This window comes from Aricia agestis, chromosome 1, assembly GCF_905147365.1.
Source record: "Aricia agestis chromosome 1, ilAriAges1.1, whole genome shotgun sequence".
NCBI lineage: Eukaryota > Metazoa > Arthropoda > Insecta > Lepidoptera > Lycaenidae > Aricia > Aricia agestis.
Window position 1 is genome coordinate 24,028,982 of NC_056406.1, and position 25,313 is coordinate 24,054,294.

General features: G+C 35.5%; 1 protein-coding gene across 1 annotated transcript; it reads left to right on the forward strand.

The window, feature by feature from the left end:
* The first annotated feature begins 1,130 nt into the window (after positions 1-1,130).
* Positions 1,131-24,517, forward strand: LOC121731053 (abhydrolase domain-containing protein 2). The gene is made up of 7 exons (XM_042120375.1): positions 1,131-1,463; positions 1,659-1,831; positions 2,974-3,141; positions 7,585-7,768; positions 17,822-18,016; positions 20,039-20,193; positions 24,095-24,517. Exons 1-7 carry the CDS (start codon positions 1,309-1,311, stop codon positions 24,352-24,354), a joined length of 1,290 nt encoding a protein of 429 aa, XP_041976309.1. The 5' UTR covers positions 1,131-1,308; the 3' UTR covers positions 24,355-24,517.
* The last annotated feature ends 796 nt before the right edge of the window (positions 24,518-25,313 follow it).

Consider the following 25,313-nt stretch of genomic DNA (forward strand, 5'->3'; position numbering starts at 1 on the left):
ATTTAATCCAACAAATAAAATGTTGAATTTATTCAATAATAAGATGTACGACTTCAAAACATCTGAATCTTCAGATGAAGATGAAATATTTAACTAAAATTAGCCCAATCCGTTCAGCCGTTTTCGAGTTTTAGCGTTACTAACATAATTGAAAATCCATTTTTATATATTTACAGATTTTAGGGGGAAAACAGAAAAATTAAGGCGATTTTAGGGGTTTTTGACACCAATTTAGGGATAAATATTTTTGAGAGGTGGTAACACTGCCACACATAGGAAGGTCGTTCAGTATGCTTTGGATCGCGCCAATGTGCGGACGGATTCAAAATTGATGTTGAGTCGCTAACAGCTGCAGCTGTATAATATTCACAGCTTATAATTACTTTGTAAATGTGGACAAGAAAAAGTTTTTAAAGGGTATTCTCGAAATAAATAAATAAAAGGCGAGAAAACGTAACAAACAAAGAAATAAACTCACTTTTACATAATATTTTATAATATTAAATAATATAAGTAATTATTTTATTACCTACTTATTATTTATTTAATTATTACATATAAAAATTATTACATATTATTATAATTATCATAACTATAACTCCGGGCAAATGGATCGCGCGGCCTATGTGTGGATGGAGCACGAAGCTTGCGACAAATGTCCTTTGATCTTTGCCTTCATTTCCGACCCGGGCGGCAAGCTCGCAGACGCGTCAGCCAACGTCTAAATACCTACGGCCAACGCACGAACGCCCGTTCTACACATTGGGCCAACGCGTCGCCAACGCGTCGGCCAACGCGTTCGCCTATGTCGAGTGCCGGCATAAGACAAGGTACGCGGCACGTTCGTGACTGCGCTCGATGCAGACTATACAACAGACGGCCCAATTGGGCCGTACCATATTTGAATCTTCACAACGCGCGCGGTAGTAACATATCTGCTATGAGTTTTTCATATTATATCATTGATTAAAACAAAATATTTTATATTTGGACTGAGATTTTAAAATTATTCTTAATATAATGAAAGTAAAAAAAAACTTGTGATTTGTGAATAAAGGGCAAGTATTCATCTTACAATAAATTAAAAAAAAACTTTTTGACAAATGACAGCTGACATCTGTCGAGTGTCGACTAGAACAACATCGAATCGAAAATCGTAGAATTTTTCAGTTTTCTTTTCTCAGGCCGAGGTGTAGCGTTAATGGCGGGTTGCCGGTACCATAATATTCCATAAAATTCGTTACCTTCTCACTGTAATGTAGATCATTGTACTAAACCGTGAATTGTGCACTGTGAAACCTTTCCACTATGTCGACAGTACTTTTAGCTGTAATTGCTGTTATACTTTGTGTACTTTTCCGAATACTCAATGTGAACAGTCAACCCCACAAGCCTCTCATTTATGGTAGAGATAAAAACTTCATAGAAAATATATTGTTCATTGCACCATTCCTATACGAACCGTAAGTATCTTGAGTCAGAAACATCCTACCCTATACAACCAAATATTCAAAGATCATTGATTTATCCAAGACATTGTACAGAACTTTGTACTCATTTATTCTTAGTGAAAAACTACATTTTCCTCATTTCGGAACATATATAATATTTACATATAATAGTATAAATAAGAAAGTGAATGAGAATTTCCTTTTCAGTTACATTCCAACAAGATTATGGGGGTTCAGTGGTCATGTTCAAACAATTTTACACAGCCTAATAGGCCGAGTGAGATGCCCTTGGCCTATTGGTGGTAGAATCTCTTTGATACTGCCGGACAGGTCAACACTTACATACGATCTGTATGAACCACTAGGAGCAGAACATGAAGGTGAGCTCATCTAGCCTTTTGGAATTGCAATCATCTGAGAAACATTATTTTAATTACAGCAATATTTTTTACTATTGGTAAACAATTTTTCATTGAAAACCAAAAGATTGGCAATTAATAGCAATCCTGCTAATAAGGGAATATAGATACAGCTTGACCATCCAATCAAGCGCGCGTGTGGCGCCCTGGTCCGCCTTGGAAGGGCATGAGGGCCACCATTAGCCAATCCTCCATCATTATCCAAAACCACTAATATTATAAAATAAAATAATAGTATTAATTATAGCAGGTAGATAATAAAATATTTGTTTATTACTATTTACCTTCTTAAAAAACAAAATATTGTGACCTGTATCTGAGCCGCAGGCTGAAAAATTGGGAACCCCCAAAGGTTTGCAGTTTTTAATAAGAATCTTAGGTACAATATCTATTAATATCTAATAATAATAGATTAAAATATGTAATTAAATAGGTGAATAGGTGAATACTTTATAAGAAATAGCGACCCGCCCCGGCTTCGCACTGGTATAAAATATATTATTATTATAGCCTATGTCAGATAGATTCAGTAGTTTTGATTTTAAATAATTTACATTCATTACTACCCGTGGCCCGCATTGGTAGGTACTGCCGCAAAAGCTACGTTCCGCAATTTTTAAATCTGTAATACCTTCGAAAATCTGTATATATATAAAACTCAAAGGTGACTGACTGATTGACATAGTGATCTATCAACTTTTATTTTTCATCAAATTATGAATTTTTCGAACTAAATTAATTTGAAGAAATTTACGCATTTTCACCCCCTTACAATCCTTTTTTCCAGTCAAAAAGTAGCCTGTCTTTTCTCAGGCTTTAGAATATCTGTATACAAAATTTCATTACAATCGGTTCGGTAGTTTTGGCGTGAAAGCGAGACAGACAGACAGAAAGAGATACTTTCGCATTTATAATATTAGCATAGATTTTGGTCGTAATGACGACAGGACTGAAATGAAAACACTTGCCTTCGGATTACAAAAATCACAGACAGACAGAAATACTTTCGCATTTATAATATTAGTATAGATTTTGGTCGTAATGACGACAGGACTGAAATTAAAACACTTGCCTTCGGATTACAAAAAATACCTTGTTATCAGATGACGTCACAGTGGCGATCTGTCCCGGCATCGGCAACACGTCGGAGAGTGTGTACATTCGCACCTACGTGCACTACTCCCAGCGGCACGGCTACCGGTGCGCTGTGCTCAACCACATCGGCGCCCTCAACAGTGTTCCAGTTACTGGCAACAGGATATTCTCATACGGTAAGTTGAGTTGCTCGCATGTCGTAATGGGATAGTATATGGCATGAAGCACCTCGCTAATATGCTTTCCTGACTTGCATGTGGACCTCAAGTGTAAGCACCTATTTGGTAAAGGTGTTGAAATGGTTTTTAATTGTTTAGTTTGTTTGTATTGTTTACCAAATCAAGTTTGTTTCTTTCTTTCTTTCAAGTCAATTATAACCAGTCCTTCAGTATAACCAAATCACTATGCGTTTTTATTTCGACATAGCTATCGTGCTTATTACACGTAGCCAATTATAAAGACGAGTAGAAAATTCTGTTATTTATCTACTTTCGGTCTATATCTCTTTAGCTTTATCTCATCAGCAAATAGCAATTGGAACAATTCACGGTATTATAATGTTAGTATGTACTATGTATTATCATAATTCGAATCTGTATAGTTAATCACAATTCGTTATTCATGAAATTTTTTAAATTAATATTAACGTAACGAGAATGTTCTATCGCAAATATGTAAATCATAAATTCGTTTCAAACTCGATTTCCAATGGGTAGCATAAAATTTTTCAAGAAGAGATGTATGCGCCATATAAATTGAATTCAATTTCAATAAGATTTTTACGATAACGAATCGTAGGCATGAAATTTACAAAGGAAGATTCAGAAACGATTTTTTTTCTAAAACGAATGAGTAAAGCATAGTGGTATGGCTATGAATATAGGCTGCATGTGTTATATGATGTCGTCACCAATATAATTATACATGCGGGCGAGTGACTCAACGCCCGGCATCTATGTTGGCAAATATTGAATAATCAGACGGACTGTAAACAATCGAATAGGGGAAATTTTCCCAACTGCTTTCACATAAGTGAAGCGAAAAACCAAACAGTTCAGAGACCTAAGCACTTCGCTATGCCTTCAAGTCTGCCAAATAGCCTTCGGAGAATTGTAGATTCTAGAAGCTATTTTCTTAGCGTACCTAAAGTGTCGCTTTCAGTTATTCGTCACGGCATACTTTACTGCCCAGTGCTAAAAGTGGTGCATATTATACTGCATACGTTGTAGTCAGGGTGCCATTGTAATATAATAGAGATAGATATCAACTAAGCTTCATGCAACAATTATTCAGTGAAAGTGATCTACTTTTGGAATACAATGCAATCATTGGGTAAATGTTAAAATTGTATTCGGAAAAAATCCTTAATTGCACCAAGCTAGGGTTGTCGCTGGCTCGAAGATTTAGGTCTTTGTTCTTAAAAACCGGTACAGGTAGGTACTAGGCATGACCTCATAGTTACGTCACTCATTACATGCCGAGTTGAATAAGGCGAACACAAAAATTCTGATGATTTTATTTGGCTTTGGTCTCTATGTGATTCATGGGAGCTAGGTATTATTAATGAATTCATTAAGTGCGAAGCATAATAATGTGACTTCACTTTCAAAACCACTAGGTAGGTACTATCTACTACTAGAGGTAGGTAGGTACTTACCTACCTAGTACCTACTGGGAATGACTGAAATATTCATAAACTGCATTGGGTTGTTAAAATCTGTAGATATAATATATGAATCTAGATAGACTGCTTCTAGTCGTTGGAAAATCTTATGAACATGAATGATGAATCACTTTCTTCGTACCGGAAGCCGGAACTCAATTAACTGCTTTGCTACATTTCCTCATATAAGGATTACAGGCTATTGCCCATATTATGACATAACAAGTTTTTTTTTTTAATGAAATAAGGGGGCAAACGAGCAAACGGGTCACCTGATGGAAAGCAACTTCCGTCGCCCATGGACACTCGCAGCATCAGAAGAGCTGCAAGTGCGTTGCCGGCATTTTAAGAGGGAATAGGTTAATAGAGGAGGGTAGGGAAGGGAATAGTTGAGGGTAGGGAAGGGAATAGTTGAGGGTAGGGAAGGGAATAGGGTAGGGGTTAGGGGATTGGGCCTCCGGTAAACTCACTCACTCGGCGAAACACAGCGCAAGCGCTGTTTTACGCCGGTTTTCTGTGAGAACGTGGTATTTATCCGGTCGAGCCGGCCCATTCGTGCCGAAGCATGGCTCTCCCACGTATAAAGTCTAACGTGATATTATACTTGAAAATTTACTACTTCAAATCTTTATCAAATAAAATGGAAAATAAGGTTTTCGTTCCCACGCTTATGCTACCAAGTCAAAGACATGTAGGCTGGTGCTATCATGGACGTATATTTTCCTTAGTCTATGGTGCAATGAATTTTCTTTACGGTAGAGTATCGTAGTACACTTTTGATTCGTGTTTTAAGGTGTTTTTAAAACTTGTAGAGCCAGTTAGTTGATTCCTAAACCTTGAAAGCGCTTAGTATTTTCTTGAAGCCAGAATTAGCACAATAGTTCAAGGTCGGGCTCGCAGCTCATTTGCTTACGGTTAGCTACCCACTTCTTCATCTTCTCGATTGGTATAGGGAAGGGATCACCAGATACAAACGAAAGAGAAAGCAAAAGAAATTTCATCAAATATTGGACTGTCAGCTTTAATTAAACCTTTTTTAACTTTCATTTATAAATTATAACTTGTATCTTTCTTTCGTTTGCTTTGTAAGTATATTAAATAGGACCACCTGTTTCGTAAAAAAGTGGCGTAGAAGATCTCTTTAGATCAGAGGTTCCCAAACGTCTACCGCCCACTTTAAGAACAAATTATATTTTAGCGCCCCCATTGTTTCAATTTAAAATGCATCCTGATGAAATAAATCACCCCCCCAAGCCTCTACACAACGCCCCCATTTTTTTTCTGGGTCCCACACCGCCCCTTCCAGAGTTCAGACCTTCAGCGCCCACAAGGGGGCGTTATCGCCCACTTTAGGAAAGGCTGCTTTAGATATTCCTTATCGCCATTGACTTATATATTACTAGCGTAAAATCAATGCTTATCGCGAAGTTGGTATAAAAAAGTAAAATGATTGAGTTGACCCTGCTATCGTGTCTCTACATAATCTGTGTTATTCGTTCTGTCATTATCGTTAACAGGGTAATTATCTTAAAAGGCCAATGCTCTTCCACCTTGTATTAGTGTCATTGTCTAACTCAACGACTAATTAGCAAGGCGTTAATGGCGTGTTTTAAGAATACATCATTTTGATTGCCACCTTGAAAATATATGGTAGAATCAGAGTAGACAGAATGATAGAGTATACCGACTTAGAACTGATGTTGAAATTTTAAAAGTTGACGTATTATGACGAAAATCGTCGCTAGGGTTGTTAACTTGTCACCTACGAATTTAAAACTATTACATATTCGCTGGACGTGTTCCTCTTTGGTCGTATTGTTGTTTGTGTTTTGGCACATGCGATTAAAATTGACAGAATCTAATTTTGAAATTTTATTTTAAATATTTAAAAATAAATTATATCAGCCAGCGCGCGGCACATTCCGTTCATAATCCTAGTGAAACCCGACGAATTTGACAGATATTGAAACCTGTCCGTCTCTTTGCAGTCGAACTACTGATCGTTATGTCTATTGTGGTAGAGTTTTGACTCTTGTTGTGGCATGTGTTATTGTAGTAAGAATACACAATACTATTCAAATTTTTTGATTTCTTCCAGCTTCTTAATACCTGAATTTAGTCAAATTTTATTAATGCATGTAAAAACTACTGACGATATCATAACAGTAAGTATTGGTTATTTTACAATTATTAATGACGTTCTTAAGAATTTTTAAATCCTACGATAGAGTAAAACTTTCAGATGTCTCTTGGAATTAGTAATATTTATTATGTGAATTTATTCTAATATAATCTTATATATATTTGCCAAGTAGGTCAAGAACCATGGTATCGACGATCAGTGTCCCTAATTAGTGAAATATACTCCATTTTTGACCGACTTCCAAAAAGGAGAAGGTAATACGTTCGGCTATGACCTATTCTATTTAATTCTGATCTCAATGTTAACAAAACATGTTAACCCTGGGTCTTGCCTTATAACGTGCCGTGGTACCGATTTCTTTATTCCGCGAGGAATAAGTCTTATTTAAATGGGTAGCATTTTTTTTTTAAATGTAATAAGGGGGCAAACGAGCAAACGGGTCACCTGATGGAAAGCAACATCCGTCGCCCATGGACACTCGCAGCATCAGAAGAGCTGCAAGTGCGTTGCCGGCCTTTTAAGAGGGAATAGGGTAAAAGGGGAAGGTAGGGAAGGGAAGGGAATAGGGGAAGGTAGAGAAGGGAATAGGGGAAGGCAGGGAAGGGAATAGGGTAGGGGATTGGGCCTCCGGTAAACTCACTCACTCGGCGAAACACAGCGCAAGCGCTGTTTCACGCCGGTTTTCTGTGAGAATGTGGTATTTCTCCGGTCGAGCCGGCCCATTCGTGCCGAAGCATGGCTCTCCCACGTATAACCGCTCGTGATTGAAAAATGTATTGGAACGGATTACGATATCACATCTCCATGTTTCAGGTCACACGGATGACTTCAACTACATGATAGAGAACCTCCTGGAGCGCTACCCCAACACTAAGCTGATCCTGGTGGGCTTCAGCCTGGGCGGCAACCTGATCACCAAGTACCTCGGCGAAGACAGGAAACGACCGAAGAACATCATCGGAGGCATCTCCATATGCCAAGGATATAATGCCATTGAGTGAGTTATTGTGTTTTATTACCGTGCTGCGCCAAGATGCCAGGAGGGTACGATTTTTCGAGAGTATTTACGTTTGTACTAGATGACGCTTGCAACTCCGTTGCGCCAAAATTCTTCTTCGCCAGAAACGGACACACTTTCGCATGTATAGTATTAGTATGGATAATAGGCATGATGACTATTTTTTTTCTTATCGGTAATTGAAGGACACTTAAAAAATAGAAACATCGTTGAAAGAATGACTCTGATAGCTTAAAAATTCACCAAGATATGACAATTCAAATATCTCATAAAAAAAACCTGCCCGAAACGCTCCATACTAAAGTGCTACGAAAGACTGATGTCAGTCTTTCGTAGTTTGTACGCATCGGTAGACAACTTTGTTCGACAGGTATATTAAATATTGCGTTTATGAAAGTGGTTTCATAACAAAAGTTGCTTTTAATTGCATAAGTTATCGAAATGTATACAAATATTATGAAATTTAATTGAAAAAAAAATCGACTTGAATATCCAACTTTAAAGGCGCATAACAAAAAAAATACAAATGCTACCAAGCTGAAATTTTGGGAACACTTATTACCGTGATTTCTTTATTTTATTAACAAAATTCGCTAATCTTTGACCTTGTCATCATCCCTATTGTTTGTCACGCTCCGGAAACATCCGGAACGGCTCGGCTTGAAGTATTGTAGTTTGAGAGGTGTTGATAGATTCATGTTTACTGTGAGAATAGGGATAATGGAAAAGAAATGGTATATAAAAATTTAGTAAATATTATATATTCGTTTTTTAAAATACCGTTTTTAGGGTTCCGTACCCAAACGTTTACCCTATTACTAAGACTTCGCTGTCTGTCTCTAGGTTGTATCTCAAGAATGGTGATAGCTAGGAAGTTAAATTTTCACAGGTTATTGGTATAGTGAGTCAGGAGTCCATACTGTTGGTTGGAAATTTCCAATCAGCAGTACCTATGGATTTGCCAAACTCACTATTTTTCTGTTACTTCTATTACAATTTACAACAAATACTAATAATAAAATAAATTAAATATTTATGGAGGGCTGCAATAAAAGTTTTTTTTTTACCTTTTTTGCTCTAAGTATAATAATGGCTACACGAATGCACTTTAAATATTCATAAAATACTTAATTGTATGTATTTGTACTGTAATAATTATTATTCATTAAATTAAAATCTTATATCTTGTATATACAATGTGTCCCGACACCGGTGTCCGATCCTTTAATGTCATGATCTATGGCATATTTTATCGACAAATTGACTTTCAAATTTTCTCTCCCTCACGGTTGTAAAATGGCAGCCATTTTAGTTTTTCTCGGGCTTTCACACTAATCTGACCAGTACTTCTCATGTAAATATCCTATGAAGATAAAAAAGGTCTCATTTGATAGCTTAACTTGTGGACTACGCTTACACAGGCAATATATTATAAATTTTGTGGAATTAAACATAGAAAAACCAAAGTTTCAGAAAAAAAATTGTGTATTTTTTAATTAATGGCTTTTTGTGAAAAATCTAACACATTAAACTGGTTCTTTTTTGTTTTATAAAGATGAAGGAGGTTTACATCTTAACTAAATTCTTTACTTGAATGCTCTAAGTCAGATAGTTTAGAAGTTATAACGATTTTCCTTATATAAATTTGAACTCGTGATTTATGGCATATTTTAGTGACAAATTGGCTTTCAAATATTATTTTTTTCCATCTTTTGAAAAAAAAAACTTTTTCTCTGGCTTCATACTAATCTGACCTATACTTCATAAGAAAATCATTATGACTTCTAAACTATCTATTTTAGAGCATTGAAATAAAGAATTTATTTAAGATGAAAACCTCTTCTAACTTTTTAAAACAAAAAAGAACCAGTTTAATGTGCTAGATTTTTCACAAAAAGCCATTAATTAAAAAAATACACAATTTTTTTGCTTGAACTTTGGTTTTTCTATGTTTAATTCCACGAAATTTATAATATTTTGCCTGTGAGACCTTTTTTATCTTTATAGGATATTTACATGTGAAGTACTGGTCAGATTAGTGTGAAAGCCCGGGAAAAACTAAAATGGCTGCCATTTTTTAACCGTGAGAGAGAGAAAAAATTTGAGAGCCAATTTGTCGATAAGATATGCCATAGATTATGACATTAAAGGATCGGACACCGGTGTCGGGACACATTGTATATATATATTGGAATCTCGGAATCGGCTCCAACGATTTTCATGAAATTTAGTATATAGGGGGTTTCGGGGGCGATCAATTATTGATCTAGCTAAGAATAATTTTTAGAAAATGTCATTTTATTCGTGTTTTATCGAATACCGAGCAAAGCTCAGTCAAATAGCTAGTAAAATATTATATAGCTAAGGGGGGCTCCAATTCAAGACTAAAACACTTTTTTTGGTTATCTTTGCTTTATAATGGTTTAAAATTTAATTCTAGTTTATTACTGGGGACTTAAACAATTGTAGTAAAAAATATAATATCTTTAAAATAATTAAAAGAATTATCATAACACCAAATTCCTGCTCCACCTCTGACCCAAAAGACGTTGATATTATGATGTTATCATCAGTAGACGCGTCCTCACTCCTCTTTGAAGTCGCAACATAATATTATTATAACGTTTGCACACCTCCCGGTTTTCTAATGGTGTAAGTATGCTCAGAATAAAAAAAAATATTTTCCTTTACGTCAGCAAGCATTCGGTCTAAATACAATGATAAAGTATTTAAAGTTTTTAACCTTGATACCAGCTGTTTGGGTTTAATGAAAGTCCTTATCCCTATAGCTAGTGTAGTCGTTATGTATTGCTATACTTGCTCTTTACTTATAATAATATGAAATATATTGTATCATAAAGGCTATGTAAGTGAAGGTTATGATTTTTTATAGGAAAATATTTTTATTTTTAATTAAAAAAAATGTTTATTGTCTAGTCACTAGTGCATATAAAAACCTATACCAGTGGTAATGACCACTTTCCCACAGCGTGAAATCAATAATGTCTAGTCTAGTGAAAATGCGTTAGACATTATCGATTGCTCTGGAGTTCATGGTGGTGGAAATTTCACGTTATTTCGATCGATCCGATTATAAATTAATCACCTCGAACGTTCTTTACGAGTCGTACGACGTTTTTATCAAAGTCAAATATTGTTTTAAGTTTTAACAGTAGCAGTATAATATTTGATACCTCCATTTAGTGCTTCTGTACTAAAATGTGGGTGACGTAATGCGTTATGCGAGATCACGGAAGGTACGGTCTGTTCAAAATTCATAAATACCTCGGGCAAGTTCTTAATTCTATCGTTAGAATTAAGAAACACTCTCATAGAATCTCCAAGGTAGAATAATTCTGAATGAACCGTAATGCGTGCCCAAAGACTAACGAGAGCGATTACTTAGCATTTGTAAATCTTTACTAACATAACAACCTAATCTATACAATCATCATCTATACATAAATCAATCTAAAAACCTTAATTTTACACTAAAGCGCTGCAAAATATTTGATAATAATATTATAATGTGTCAGCCGCGGGCACGAGAAGAATCTAAAAACTCTACACATTAGTTAAAATCGGTGGCCTGGCCATTTATCATTAGTTACGGTATATTATTAAGTTCCAAGCCCTGACGAATAACAAAATGGCCAAGACACCGATTTTGACTAATGTGTAGAGTTTTTAGATTTTTCTCGTGCCCGCGGCTGACACATTATAATATTATTATCAAATATTTTGCTGCGCTTTAGTGTAAAATTAAGGTTTTTAGATTTAAGGCTGAGTATGTAAGGTTAGAAACTTGGCTCTACATGAGATCTCACTACTTTTTGACACGACGAACTAAAATATTATTATGTTCTCATCTTGGCAACATTTTTACATGAAAATGTTTTTGGTAGGATTTCATTTCTTTTTGTAAGCTGGTTTACGTTGTTTTTTTTCTTTTAGTTCATTTTTTAGGGTTCTGTACCTTTAGGGTAAAAACGGGAGCCTATTACTGAGACTTCGATGTCTGTCTCCAGGCTGTATCTAATAAATAATAAATAAATAAATAAAAAATGTTTTATTTCTGAGTAGATTTTAAGAAAATACTTTCAGAATGTTAATATTAGCTACGGTGCCTACCACCGGTTCGGGAACTATCCCGGCGAGAAGAACCGGCGTAAGAAACTCGCACGGGGCCCACTTTTTTTACCAAAAAAAAGTGAGGTAAAAAAATTAATCTTTTAAAATAAAATTTACAATGCTGTAACTTAAAATTATACAATGTCAACATACATACATAGTAAGTCATGTACAATAATGTAGAAGTAGCCTTGTAAGCAGCCATCCTACTCCCAAGATGTGCCATCATTTATGAAATCATTGACCTTATAATAGGCTTTGGCACACAAACGCTCTTTGTCTCAAGAACCGCTATAGCTAGACTTCTAAAATTTTCACAGATTGTGTATTTCTGGTGCCGCTATAACAACAAAATATACTAAAAACAAAATAAAGGAAATATTTAAGAGGGACTCCCAAACATTAAGACACATGAAATTTTCACAAAATCCTCAATTATATACACGGTACTTTAATATTTGATAATAAAATTGAAATAAAATAAATAATTAAGGGGGGCTCCCATACAAAAACACAATTTTTTCCCCTCCTTTCGCTCTATTACAGTTTACAGTACGGATTAATGAAATATTCTTATTAATTATATTTGCAAAGAAATGCTAAGACTACGACTATTCTTTGAACTTACGTACTTACGTGCCCAAAGGGTAAAAACGGGACCCTATTACTAAGACTTCGTTGTCTTTCCGTCTATCCGTCTGTCTGTCTGTCTGTCTGTCTCTAGGCTGTAACTTAAGAACCGCTATAGCTAGACTTCTGAAATTTTCACAGATTGTGTATTTCTGGTGCCGCTATAACAACAAATACTAAAAATAAAATCAAATAAATATTAAAGGGGGGTTCCCATACAACAAACGTGATTTTTTTGGCCTTTTTTGCTCTATATCAATAATGGCAACAGGTACGTACTTGAATTTTTCTCAAAGTCCTTAGTTATATGTCTACTTTAATATTTAATAATAATATTAAAATAAAATAAAAAATCTAGGGGGGCTCCCATACAAAAAACACAAATTTTTGCCTAATTTTGCTCTATAATGGTACGGATATAGGTTAAGTTGGGTTTGATAATTTTTTGTTGTTTTAGTACTAATATCATGTTACATACCAAATTTCAGCTTTCTAAGACTTCAGGAAGTACCCTAACAGTTTTGATGATCGGTGAGTCAGTGACCAAATTGTGGGTTTTTGGACACCTATAAAATCTAAAGTATAAGAGCTACGATACTCAAACTTTGCGCATTTAATAACTATACCCATGTCACTATATCTTAAAAATTTCAACTATCTGGCATTATTCAAACCAAAGTTACGAGGGTTCAAAAATACGACGAAACGTTTCGAAAAAAGGTAGGTAGTGCCCTTGCGCGCTTCGCTTGGCTCATCTTGGCGGGGGCACTCCCGTGCCCCCAGATGACCGACAGCCTTATTAAAGTAGTTAATAAATTTCACAAACAATAAACTGTGAATATTGTAGTAATTCCAAAGCCACGAGATAATCACGTCTAATACTAGATAAACGATGGCAATCGTGTTCAAATTGTACAATACACAATAAGTATAGATCTGTATCTAGATCCTACAAATTATTATAAAGGCGAAAGTTTGGATGTATTGTATGTATGGATACAATACATCCAATGGATGTTTGTTACTCTTTCACGCAAATACTACTGAACGTATTTTAATTAAATTAATTTTAAACCGACTTTCAAAATGGAGGAGGTGTTATGTTCGTTTTTTTATGTTCAACGATTACTCCGCTGTTTGTGAACCGATTTTTTAATTTTTTCTTTTGGTATATAGGGTAATATCCCAATTTGGTATTATATTCACAAAGGTGGTGATCTGATGAAGAGATCCATAAGAAATCGAGGGAACTCCTCAAAATTAATATGGAAACATGTGGTGACTTCGGTTTCGTGAGCAGTATTCTAAGCATATGTATTATGCTACCAACAAGTAAGATTATAATACACCAAGGTATACACCAAGGTTCGGAAGGTGCTGAGAGAACTCAGGAGTTCTCTCTTGAACTTGAGAGTTAGGACTCTTTATAGATAAAAGTTTGGGAGTTTCGACTAAGGATGAAAAGCATATGCTACTATGCAAATTACATTCATCATCATCATCATCACTACCATAAACCATTATAGAATCATGTAACGCCCCGTTTTGACCCAATTATTGGTACTTTTCATAGTCTTTCGTCTATGCGTCTATTAAGTCGCGCAGCCAGTGCTATAATATACCTAAAAGCAGTCTCGACTGGTATTAGAAATAATCTAGCATTGCTAGCCTACTTTAAGAAACAAGCTGCTACGTCGCGACTGAAATTTATAAAACAAACTTTACACGTCAGGTCCATAAATATTAATTATCGATAAGATTATCATAGAAGAGATGATTCATGCCCTCCATGCACTCAATTAAAACCAAGGCCACAAGTCATTGTTACTTTTTATGTATACACGTAATTGGGGTTACTAAGAGCGGTATAATGTTCGCTGAAAAGTGACAAGGTCCCAAACAATATAAAGGTCATTATGCTTAAGTTAAGTTTACATCGTTCTTCTATTTGTAGATTAACATGACAGACTACGTTCTAAATTTTCATACGCACGCAATATCAATGGTGGATAATGGATTAAATGGCAGACATAATATTATTTGGATTAAATGGCAGATTAAAATTATATTCGGAGATGTGACTCAAACTGCCGCACCCACCCACCCCATACATTTAATCAGATTAGAAGCGTAGCGTGCCTTCGTATGGCCCGTATAAAAATTTGTTTGGGGGCAGAACCCCCAGGAAGATAAATCAGGTATTTTACCCAGTAGCTACGCCTCTGTATTCAATGAATACAAAACTTTTATAAAATGAATATTTCGACATTAACTACAAAGATACATTTTATATAAAATTATTATTATTAGCCTACCAACTGCTGGGCAAATGCCTCCCCTCTTTCTTTTTTATATAAAATGCTTTATAAAATTAAAGTTAATGAATTTTTAAATATCTCTCAGTGTGGCCTTAAAGCAAAGTAAAGGCCAAACAAAACCTAGACCAAAAAGCAAAGTAAAAACCTAGACTTGAAACTGGCTGAGATGTTTTATTTTTTGAGATAATTAAAACATCTCAGCCAGTTTTAAGTCTAGTTTTCTTGACTCTCATAAACCTAGAAAGTGTTTATGAGGGTAGATAATATTGTTATTTGGTGCTTATCTACTGAAATGGTTAATTGTAATTTGTATGCTTGGGAAGTTGCGTTACCATTAATGGCTACTAAAACATCTGTGTCACAGTAATCATTAAAAGAGATAAAATATGCAAATATTTACATCGAAACAGGCGATTTTGTCTTTAAACTTGTTAGATATTCTTTAGCCGGTTCATTATACTTATTATGTCGCCAAATCTTATATAACAACATCGTTAAGTGATTGACTCGAGTCAATTATTTAACCCACATTTGCGTATGCGTAAACCAGTCGGACTGGAAAAAAGAAAGGCTCAAGGCTCAAACTGAGCCAAGGCCGAGAGAATATTCACCTTTTCGCATAATTCGTTAATTCGGTTTAAGTGTATTAATTGCATCGATGAAAGTTAAACTTTCTTTGTGCATAATATAATAATATAATATCTATATGGACATTACACACCACGTCAGTTTGGCCCCGTGCTAAGCTGTACCTGAAGGATTTGTGTAACGGGTACCAGACAACGAAAATATGTATATTTAATATTTTTATACTAAGTATGCATATATTTAAGATTTTTTATTATGTATGATACACATATTTAATACACATCCATGACCCAGGAACTTTGAAAAACTTTTTGTTCCGTCGGCGAGATTCGAACGCGTGACCCCCGGCTTTAGATACCAACAGCCCACCAACTGAGCCACACAGGTCGTCAGATAATAATAAGTAATAAAACATAATATTGATAATGATAACACCGAACCATAGAAAATAATTGTTCTCTATGTTATAGAATGTAGAGTGTGGGAGCAGCTGCAGCGCTTTCAATTAATTTTCTCTGTTGATATAGTAGCCAGGAATGCCTGAATAACAATTTTATATCTAACTTGCCGCCGTTACTTATCTTTTGTTTGACTTTGACAGGAAATGTATAAATTTTATGTAAATTATCTCTCTGAGGTTTTATTTAAATTTTTAATATTCTGCATATTTTTTTTGTCGAGTGTTATATTTAGAATAATTCGTAATTGTTTAATATTTACTACATAAATCATAATAAATTAGAGTCATAAATGTGAATGTTGTTTTTCGTCGTATTAATTTAAAAATATTTTTTAAATTATGTTTAGGATATTCCAGCAACTTAAATTAATGCAAAGACAATGTAATTATAAAATTTATACTAATTATACAATAAATATAACTAGAATTTTGTTTACTTGGTACTTACCTACTGATAGGCCAAACGAGTAGCCTGCGCTCTATTGATCGCTTGTTTATTATTATATCATCATGGGGTGATACATTTCACATGGCAATCAATAATAATTTGATAAATATTATTATGTTCTATTCATTACTCTATGGTGTTATTCCAGTTTTCAGTGTCCCGTAGCCAAATGGCAAAAAACGGAACCCTTAGAAATTCGTCATGTCTCTAGGGAATGCAAATATCGCGAGATTGGGGCTCAAAGTTGAGTATTGAAAATGTGAGGACCGCATTCTATAAATAGTTTTGAACTCAGAAAAGCTTGCAGATTATGATTCTGAATGTTGCCAGGAAATCTATTGGTCCGAATTTTTTTTTTACCCCACGCCCTTGGATATCGAGCAGTTGGACGGAACAAAAGCTTCACAACAATTTTAATACTTATAGCTTTCCATGTTAATTGTATGTTTATGTTTTTTATTGTGTGCAATAAAGAGTTAAATAAAATAAATAAATAAATACCACTTTAAAACTTAATATTTCACAAACGGATCTCTAAGTCGGAAAATTATCTATGAATTAATAATATTTTAGAAAAAACCTATCCAACGACACCCCACACGATGGGGTGGACGCGAAAAAAAAATTTCATCCCCGCTTGATGTGTAGGGAAGGTGCCATAAAAAATATATTTTAAAGATTTTATGTACCATTTTGTCGGCATCATTAATATGTGCATTCATGCCAAATTACAGAATTGTAGGTATAGTCTCTGAGAAAAACCGCGGACAGACAGACGGACCGAAACTATAAGGGTTCCTTGTTGACTACGGAACCCTAAAACGAATTAGGTATTTTCAACAAAACAACAATTAAAATTGTTGTAAAGCATTTGTTCCGTCCAATTGCTCGATATCCAAGGGGGTGGGGTAAAAAAAATCGGACCAATAAATCTCCTGGCAACATTCAGAATCATAATCTGCAAGCTTTTCTGAGTTCAAAACTATTTATAGAATGCGGTCCTCATATTTTGCACACTCAACTCTACTCAGCTCTCGGTCTAAATACAAACAAAACAAACAACTCTTTATAATTAGTAAAAGAAAGGGTGTTTACCACAATGTTGTCTATCGGTCGTGTGTACGAGTATGGTAAACCGTTACAACAATTCCTAATTTAAATGTAATCTAATATATAAAAATAAGTCGGGTTTTCCTTCCTGACGCTATAACTCCAGAACGCACGAACCGATTTCCACGGTTTTATATTCGTTGGAAAGGACTCGGGCTGCGTGAGGTCTATAGGAAAATAATCAGAAAAAACTTCAAGAGAAAAGCAGGAAAACAGAAAATCATTTTATTGCAAAACAACGTTGGCCGGGACAGCTAGTATTTAGGATAAAAATCGGAACGCATAAACGGAAGTTGGACAATTTTGTATGGGCAATTTCTAAAACAAGTAATAACTTTTATTTCCAGTACAATGGTATACCTGCTGCAGTGGCAGAACTTCCGGCGGTTCTACCTGTACATAATGACGGACAACTACCGCAATATCATCACGCGGCACAAGCGCATGCTGCTCAGCCCCGAGATGAAGAGCCGGTACTCGCTGGACGAGAAGATGATCGTGTCCGCCGGCACACTGCCGGATCTGGATGAGGCTTATTCTAGGTGAGTTTATCGCTGGTGTTTAGACAATATAATATCTTAGGTCCTTTTTCACCACTTTCTGATAAGTGCCCCTTAATCGCACTGTATTTGGTGCTGGTGGCCAGAGATTAATGATATTCCAAGAAGCGTTTACGAATTACTCTGTCTGCGCTCATCATGTAATCTTGATTTAAGATTATGCAACTAACAAAATCTAATTGCTGCATTTAGAGACGTTATCTAAGTAGTTTTAAATAATAACAACTTTTAAGAAAATGTATGTACTCAATATTCAAACCTTTACTAAGCGATTCCTTAAAATAAGAATAATCGCTTTACGTGCGAAAGTTTAAGCAATCGCTCTACATTCGAAGTAAAAAAATCGAAGCTTTACAATCCCCAAAAATTATAAACAGAAGAAGAGAAAAACAAAGACGCGGCCATCCCAATTGCAACGGAAACATCTATATCTTGACATCAATAGACAATAATACAGTCTTCAGTAAATGAGGCCACTGTTTCTTTGATTGGCCGTAATAGTGCGCGAACTCCCGGCACATGACTCCACACGTGAGATATGACCTCGGTCGGCCTTCACCCTGCGCCCGCACCGACACGGGGAATTGAGACATCTGATTGAATGTGACTCATTTAAACGGGATAAGTGGGGAGGGCTGCAGTACACGTGTTTATTCTATGCCAGAATATGAAGGTCATTACTAGAAACCGTTTGGTTAAAGTAAAGGGTCTGACCGTGAGCTAATAATAATCGGAAGAAACGAGTGAGACTAAGTTTTCATAGAGCTGAGCCTATCCTCCGTAACTATTGGTGACAGTAAAATGGATACCGTACTCAATATCGCAACAAACCAATCCCAAGCTATCGGTTATTTAGGTACTTTATAAAAATCCACAGTCAAGTTCTTTCAGGCAGGCTCAGTATGACAACAGTAGAAATGAGAAAGATTGGAAATGCTGACAAATTTTGGAACGGGTCAGTTTCCAATAGGCACTTTGTCCATTCTTCCATTGACTAAACCTGGTTGTCTGCCAGAAACTGCTGCTAGCAGTAAGACCGCCTATTTGTACATATTTTTCCTTTATTGTGTTTTTTAAGTTTAAGTTTAGTTTTAAGTTGTACAAATAAAGTATTTTCTATTCTATTCTAAACCTTTTTATGGTGGACATGCTAAGCGATAGAAAGACATCTGGCTAATTTTATTTACCTTTCGAGTTTCGACACACAGGAAGGTACGACTGCATGCCTAAGCAGCGGATGCTAGTGTTTTAGGCCGATGCACGATGTCTAAGCAATTACAATGGACAGCAGTATTGCTCAACCCCAAGGTCGTATCAATTACACTATATTGTCCGATGTTGCGATAGCATCCGTAATGAAACATATCCGTAATAATCGATACCTTGTTCAGTGTTAACATAGAGAAAACATACATAGCTGTGATTGCGGATAAGTTGGACATGACACTCGAGCAAAAGAACATCGTGTCGGCTGAATGGTTCGGTCGCCGCGCGCAATTTGGGGGTGAGTCGTCGAGCGCGTCTGTGCGCCCTAGAACCTTGGTACGCGTCGCGCGAAGGAAGCTACGAGACAAGTTATTGAGGGCAGCGCGTGTTAGTGTTGGTAAAAATAGCACAGCAAAAATAATTAATTGTTAAATGCACATTAGCAATAATTAAACTAATCGTACTTGCTAAAAACTACGATTGCTAATATTATCGTGCGTAACAATAGTCTGCGATAATCCAGAAAATCACGTCCGCGCTGTTTTGCACCGAAAAAAAATGCAATTCATTAACAGCTAGCTAGCAGAGTTATGTCTGTGTGCCGGCAACTGTGCCGGCACACAGATATAACTCTGTGCATTTTGATAATTGCTCTAACTCTTAAGTGGCGGCAAAGTGGTTTCACTATCGGCAATATTACAAACGATAGCAAAACATTCATCAATCATTTTTAGGGTACGGAACCCTAAAAATGATTGATGAATTGTTTTTTATTATTATTATTAATTGTCGTTACAGGAAAGTACACGGGTTCGAGTCCGTGGCTGATCTGTACAGGTGGAGCTCGTCGGCGTTCTACCTGGACAAGATCAAGACGCCGATGGTGTTCATCAACGCCAAGGACGACCCCATAGTGCCTGAGCCGCTGCTGCCCGTCGTCAGAGAGTTTGTTAGTGAGTACCGTTTTTGCCCGACTGCAAAAGTAGGCTTAGCATAGTCACCATAGAAGCAGTTTCTTTCTTCGGAAGAATAGAGAAAGTGACAAATTGACAGGATCCACCGTCAAATGGCAAAAACGGAACCCATAAAGATTCGTCATGTCTGTCTGTCTTTCTGTCCGTCCGTATGTCACAGCCACTTTTCTCCGAAACTATAAGAGCTATACTATTGATACTTGGTAAGTAGATGTAATCTGTAAACCGCATTAAAATTTTGATACAAAAATGAAAAAATCATTAAAAATTTTAGGGGTCCGCATAGGTGCAACTGAAACAATTTTTTTTTCATCTGACCTATGTGTGTGGGGTATCTATGGATAGGTCTTCAAAAATCATATTGAGGTTTCTTATATTATTTTTTACTAACTTGAATAGTTTGCGAGAAAGACTCTTCCAAAGTGGTAAAATGTGTGCCCTCTAACTTCTAAAGTAGGGGCATGATAAGTCTAAACAAACTATGTGATGTACGTACTATAAAAACTACCAACGAATATTGGTTTGAACGAGATCTAGCAAGTAGTTTTTTTATACGTCATAAATGGCAAATCTTAAACCAACAAAAAAATTGTTTTTTCATCTAATCTATGCGTGCGGGGTATCTATGGATAGGTCTTCAAAAGTCGTATTGAATTTTCTAATATAATATTTTTCTAACCTGAATAGTTTGCGAGAGAGACTCTTCCAAAGTGGTAAAATGTGTGTGTCTCCTCTAACTTCTAAAGTAGGGGGGGGGGCATGATAAATCTAAAAAAAATATAATATTTATCAACTGAGACATAAAAATAAATCAAAAACCTTTTGATTTCATAAAAATAAACCTTATTGCTGCTGCGGAAGCCTTCATGGGCGAGTCCAACTCGCACTTGGCCGGTTTTTTTCCCTCATGTCCCTTTGTTCCTTTTAATCTTTAAAACTACGCAACGGATTTTGATGCGGTTTTCTTCAGTAGATAGAGTGATTAAAGAGGCAGGTTTGTAAGTATAATAACATTCATTAAATAGTGGAGATATACTGTTATTACATTATTGTAGTAATATACATAGTATCGCTTGAGAAGTCTACGGCCTCCTGTGGCCGCTCGTGGTCGCTGGCGGCCGCGATTTCTCAAGCGATACTATGTATTACAAAAATGAAGATAAAGTTTAGAATCATATGACACTGAAAGTGCTCGCCTCGCCGCTGCCATTCCGATGTGGCGCGATAACATTTTTTTGTCATTTACTTTTACTACAAATAATGGCTAATTTTCGAATTTAATTTTAACCAATACGGCAATAATCCTTATTCAATTAAATACTTTACCTACATTATTGATTTTCCCTTTACAGCATAATATGATTTGAATGAATATTTTCCAAGATATTACAATTTACAATTTACAGATTCTAAAATTGCGGGACGTAGATTTTGCGGCAGTACAGACCAATGCGGGTTGGGTCGCTAAATTTATTAATAAAATCTGTCAGTATGTCGATTCGTCTTAGATGCAAATAGATATACGCGTATGTAATATAGTAAGGAAGTATGTATATTATTTTTCCTTGTACTTCGTCAGGACCTCTTTAATTCAATGAGGCAATGAGGTCATCTTCTTAGATCATTGCTTAAATATTTTTCTACAATTACGGACAAAGGGTGACAATCTATAGTTTGAAATTATGTGCCTTGATAATATTATATCTTTAAACGAGCAGTTCTTGTATATATATAATTGGAATCTCGGAATCGGCTCCAACGATTTCCATGAAATTTAGTATATAGGGGGTTTCGGGGCGATAAATCGATCTAGCTAGGAATCATTTTTAGAAAATGTCATTTTATTCGTGTTTTATCGAATACCGAGCAAAGCTCAGTCAAATAGCTAGTTACTATTTTAAATGTTGCAATACAATGATTATTATTAATGTTTATAATATGTCAGTCCTTGAACCATTATGGAATAAAAAAGTTAAAAGGTTAAAATAAAATAATTAAAATAGAAACCTTACATAAAAATTGGTGTAACTAATAAAAACAAGAGATTTACCGCTTACCTAATTGCAATTAATTTAAAAAATATATTATGATTATTGTGAATTTGACTTTGATTACCCACAACATACTTAAAGTTCTCACAAAATTTTATGGACTCGTTTGCATAATATTTAATATTTATTATTATTTTATGAGCATATTGCATTTCATTTTATATAAATTTCTTTTTTTAAAATAGTCATTGAAGACGTGAGCGAGAGAAAATTTTATGGACTCGTTTTATAACATAATGACGATTACTAATTTTTTTCCTTATAATATGAAGAAACCTTGAAACTTATGTACCTACTTCATCATCTGGCTAATATATCTGGCTACACATAAAATCCACAGTTTTTAATTTCAAATTTTTTAACTGTTACTGTTATCCAGTCTTCACTCACGTCTTCAAATGTTTTTGAAAAATCTTTAGCAAATTGGCAGTAGTTAAATATTAAATATTAATATACCTATTGTGCTGATATAAGACAAAAAAGTATTGCACGTTGTTTAACAATTTTATTTACTAAAGAGTTTAGACTATAAACTTAAGCTACTCAATGAATACCAACAAGCCGGGGCGGGTCGCTAGGACCCGCCCCGGCTTCGCACGGGTATAAAATATGTAGCCACTGAAAAAAATTATTAAAATCGATTCAGCAGTATTGATTAATTAAATTCATTATGACTACCCGCATTGGTCGCTACCGCCGTTAAAGCTACGTCCCGCAATTTTTAAATCTGTAATATCTTTGAAACTATTCATTTAAATCATATGCTGTAAAGGGTCATATAGATCTACATTAAATCAACAATGTATTTAAGGTATTTAATTGGATAAGGAATAACTCTGTATTTATTAAAATTGCTTCGAAAATTAGCCATTATTTGTCATAAAAAGTAAATGAAACAAATGTTATTGTGGGATATCCATAAGAGATAGACATAATATACCATCGCAGAGTTTTCTGTAGACCTTTTCATTGTGTACAAAATTTGGTACATTATTATGATAAATCTCGTAGGGTTCAGCATGCGTTTGCAATGGAAGCGGAAAAAAATGTAATTATTTACGACATTACATTAGAAACCCCAACAATAACAGTATTTCTCCACTATTTAATTAATGTTATTATACTTAAAAACCTTCCTCTTGAATCACTCTATCTATTAAAGAAAGCCGCATCAAAATCCGTTGCGTAGTTTTAAAGATTAAAAGGAACAAAGGGACATGAGAGAAAAAATATACTTTTTTATAATATGTATAGAAATATTTAACAATAGGTTGTGTAATGTTATAATTAAGGAAACAAAAAGTGGAGAATGTGACAGAATAACAATTGAAAGCTGGAATGCTTGAATGCAAGGCTAGAAGAAGTGTATAGCCGGTTACTAGTATTCATGGGCGTACCCAGGTTCTGGGCCAGGGGGCGGGCAGATTACCCAGGTTCTGGGCCGGGGAGGGGGGGGGGGGGGCAAATTACGCAGATTCTTGGGGGGCAAATCAGATTTTTTTATAAGCTAGGTGTTTATAAATAATTTAAAAAAAATTACTTGTAAAAATATTGTATTGCAAACAAATGGCAAAAATTCGTTTTATTATTATGAATTTTTATAGATGAAAGCACTAGATAATATACTTAGTAGGGACGTCAACATCATCCAGGGGGGGCGGCTGCCCCCCCCCCCCTCGGTACGCCCATGCTAGTATTATTTAACTCTATCGAGCTATTTTTTAGTTAGTAGAGTAGTAGACATTCTGAAAAGATTTGTTTTAAAACTCAGAAATAAAACAATTTGTATAAATATTTATTTATTCATTGACAAATATCTTGTATCGCAGGCCGGCACGACCAAAAGATGTACCTGGAGCTGTCGCACGGCGGCCATCTTGGTTTCTACGAGGGGGGGCGGTTCTTCGCGAACCCGGTCACGTGGCTGGACCGCGCTCTCGTCGGCTTGGTCGGCGGCCTGCTGATGACGCACAACAAGTGCTCGCCCAAGGACACCAGCACCCAAAGCGAGATGTCCATCTCCGATGACGAGCCGGACCTCATCAAGTCCACCATCATATACCGCGACCCCCTGGAGAAGGTAGCTTAGTATGGCTATGAGATTAAGGGTTACATGAATCTGGGTTTTGGTTAACCCTGGGTTAGGTTAGGTTAGAGGTTAGTCATAAAAATCTCTTTCATAGATTTTTATGATCTCTCGGCCTCTTTTGCTTGATGGCCATTCAGACATGTTTATTAAGTATTTATTAAAAGTTTTCATTTTTTTAAACAAAAGTATACATTTCGACAAAAATCCATACTAGCCACGTTTTTTTATAATACATATACTTATGCTCATCGAAAAATATTCGATATCTATTGTCTCTTATCTAAACGCACTTTAACCTTTAGAGCAGGCGCTGGGTACAGTTGACTATTCAGAATAATATGAGCACCGCATGCAGATTATGATTCTGAATGTTGCCAGGAGTCGTATCGGCCCAATTTTTTTTCACAAAATATTGGTCATACTTATTTTGCATACTCAACTCCACCCAAAATCCACTCTACATGTCCATAATCTACCATCTTCTAAAACTGCGCCGACTGTCAGGTGAGACTAAAATCAACCGTAAATGAATGACGACAGAGATGACAAGATATTTAATCCAGAGTTAACTTAAACCCAGAAATACGCGAATAGGCCCAAAGAGATTAAAAACACGGTCAAACGAGAATTGTATGTGTCTGATTATTATTTACAAAAAACTATTTATCTACTGTAGGTTTAATATGAAAAATGACACGCATTTTTTTTTCGTTTGGTCGAAAGCTGCACTAATAGAAGCAGTGTATAGAAGACCTAATTCACAATGATTGTATTCTCGATTCGAATAGGTCTTAAAAGATTTTAACTAGATTAATAATTTGACACTGGCGGTCTTAATTTTCCAGTGGCAAAGACACAAAATGTGTGGTAGTACTACAAATAAGATATAACTAAGTACATTGAATTATTGTATGGCTCCGGGCACTATCATATTATGCAAAGTGGTGTATTTTTTCTAT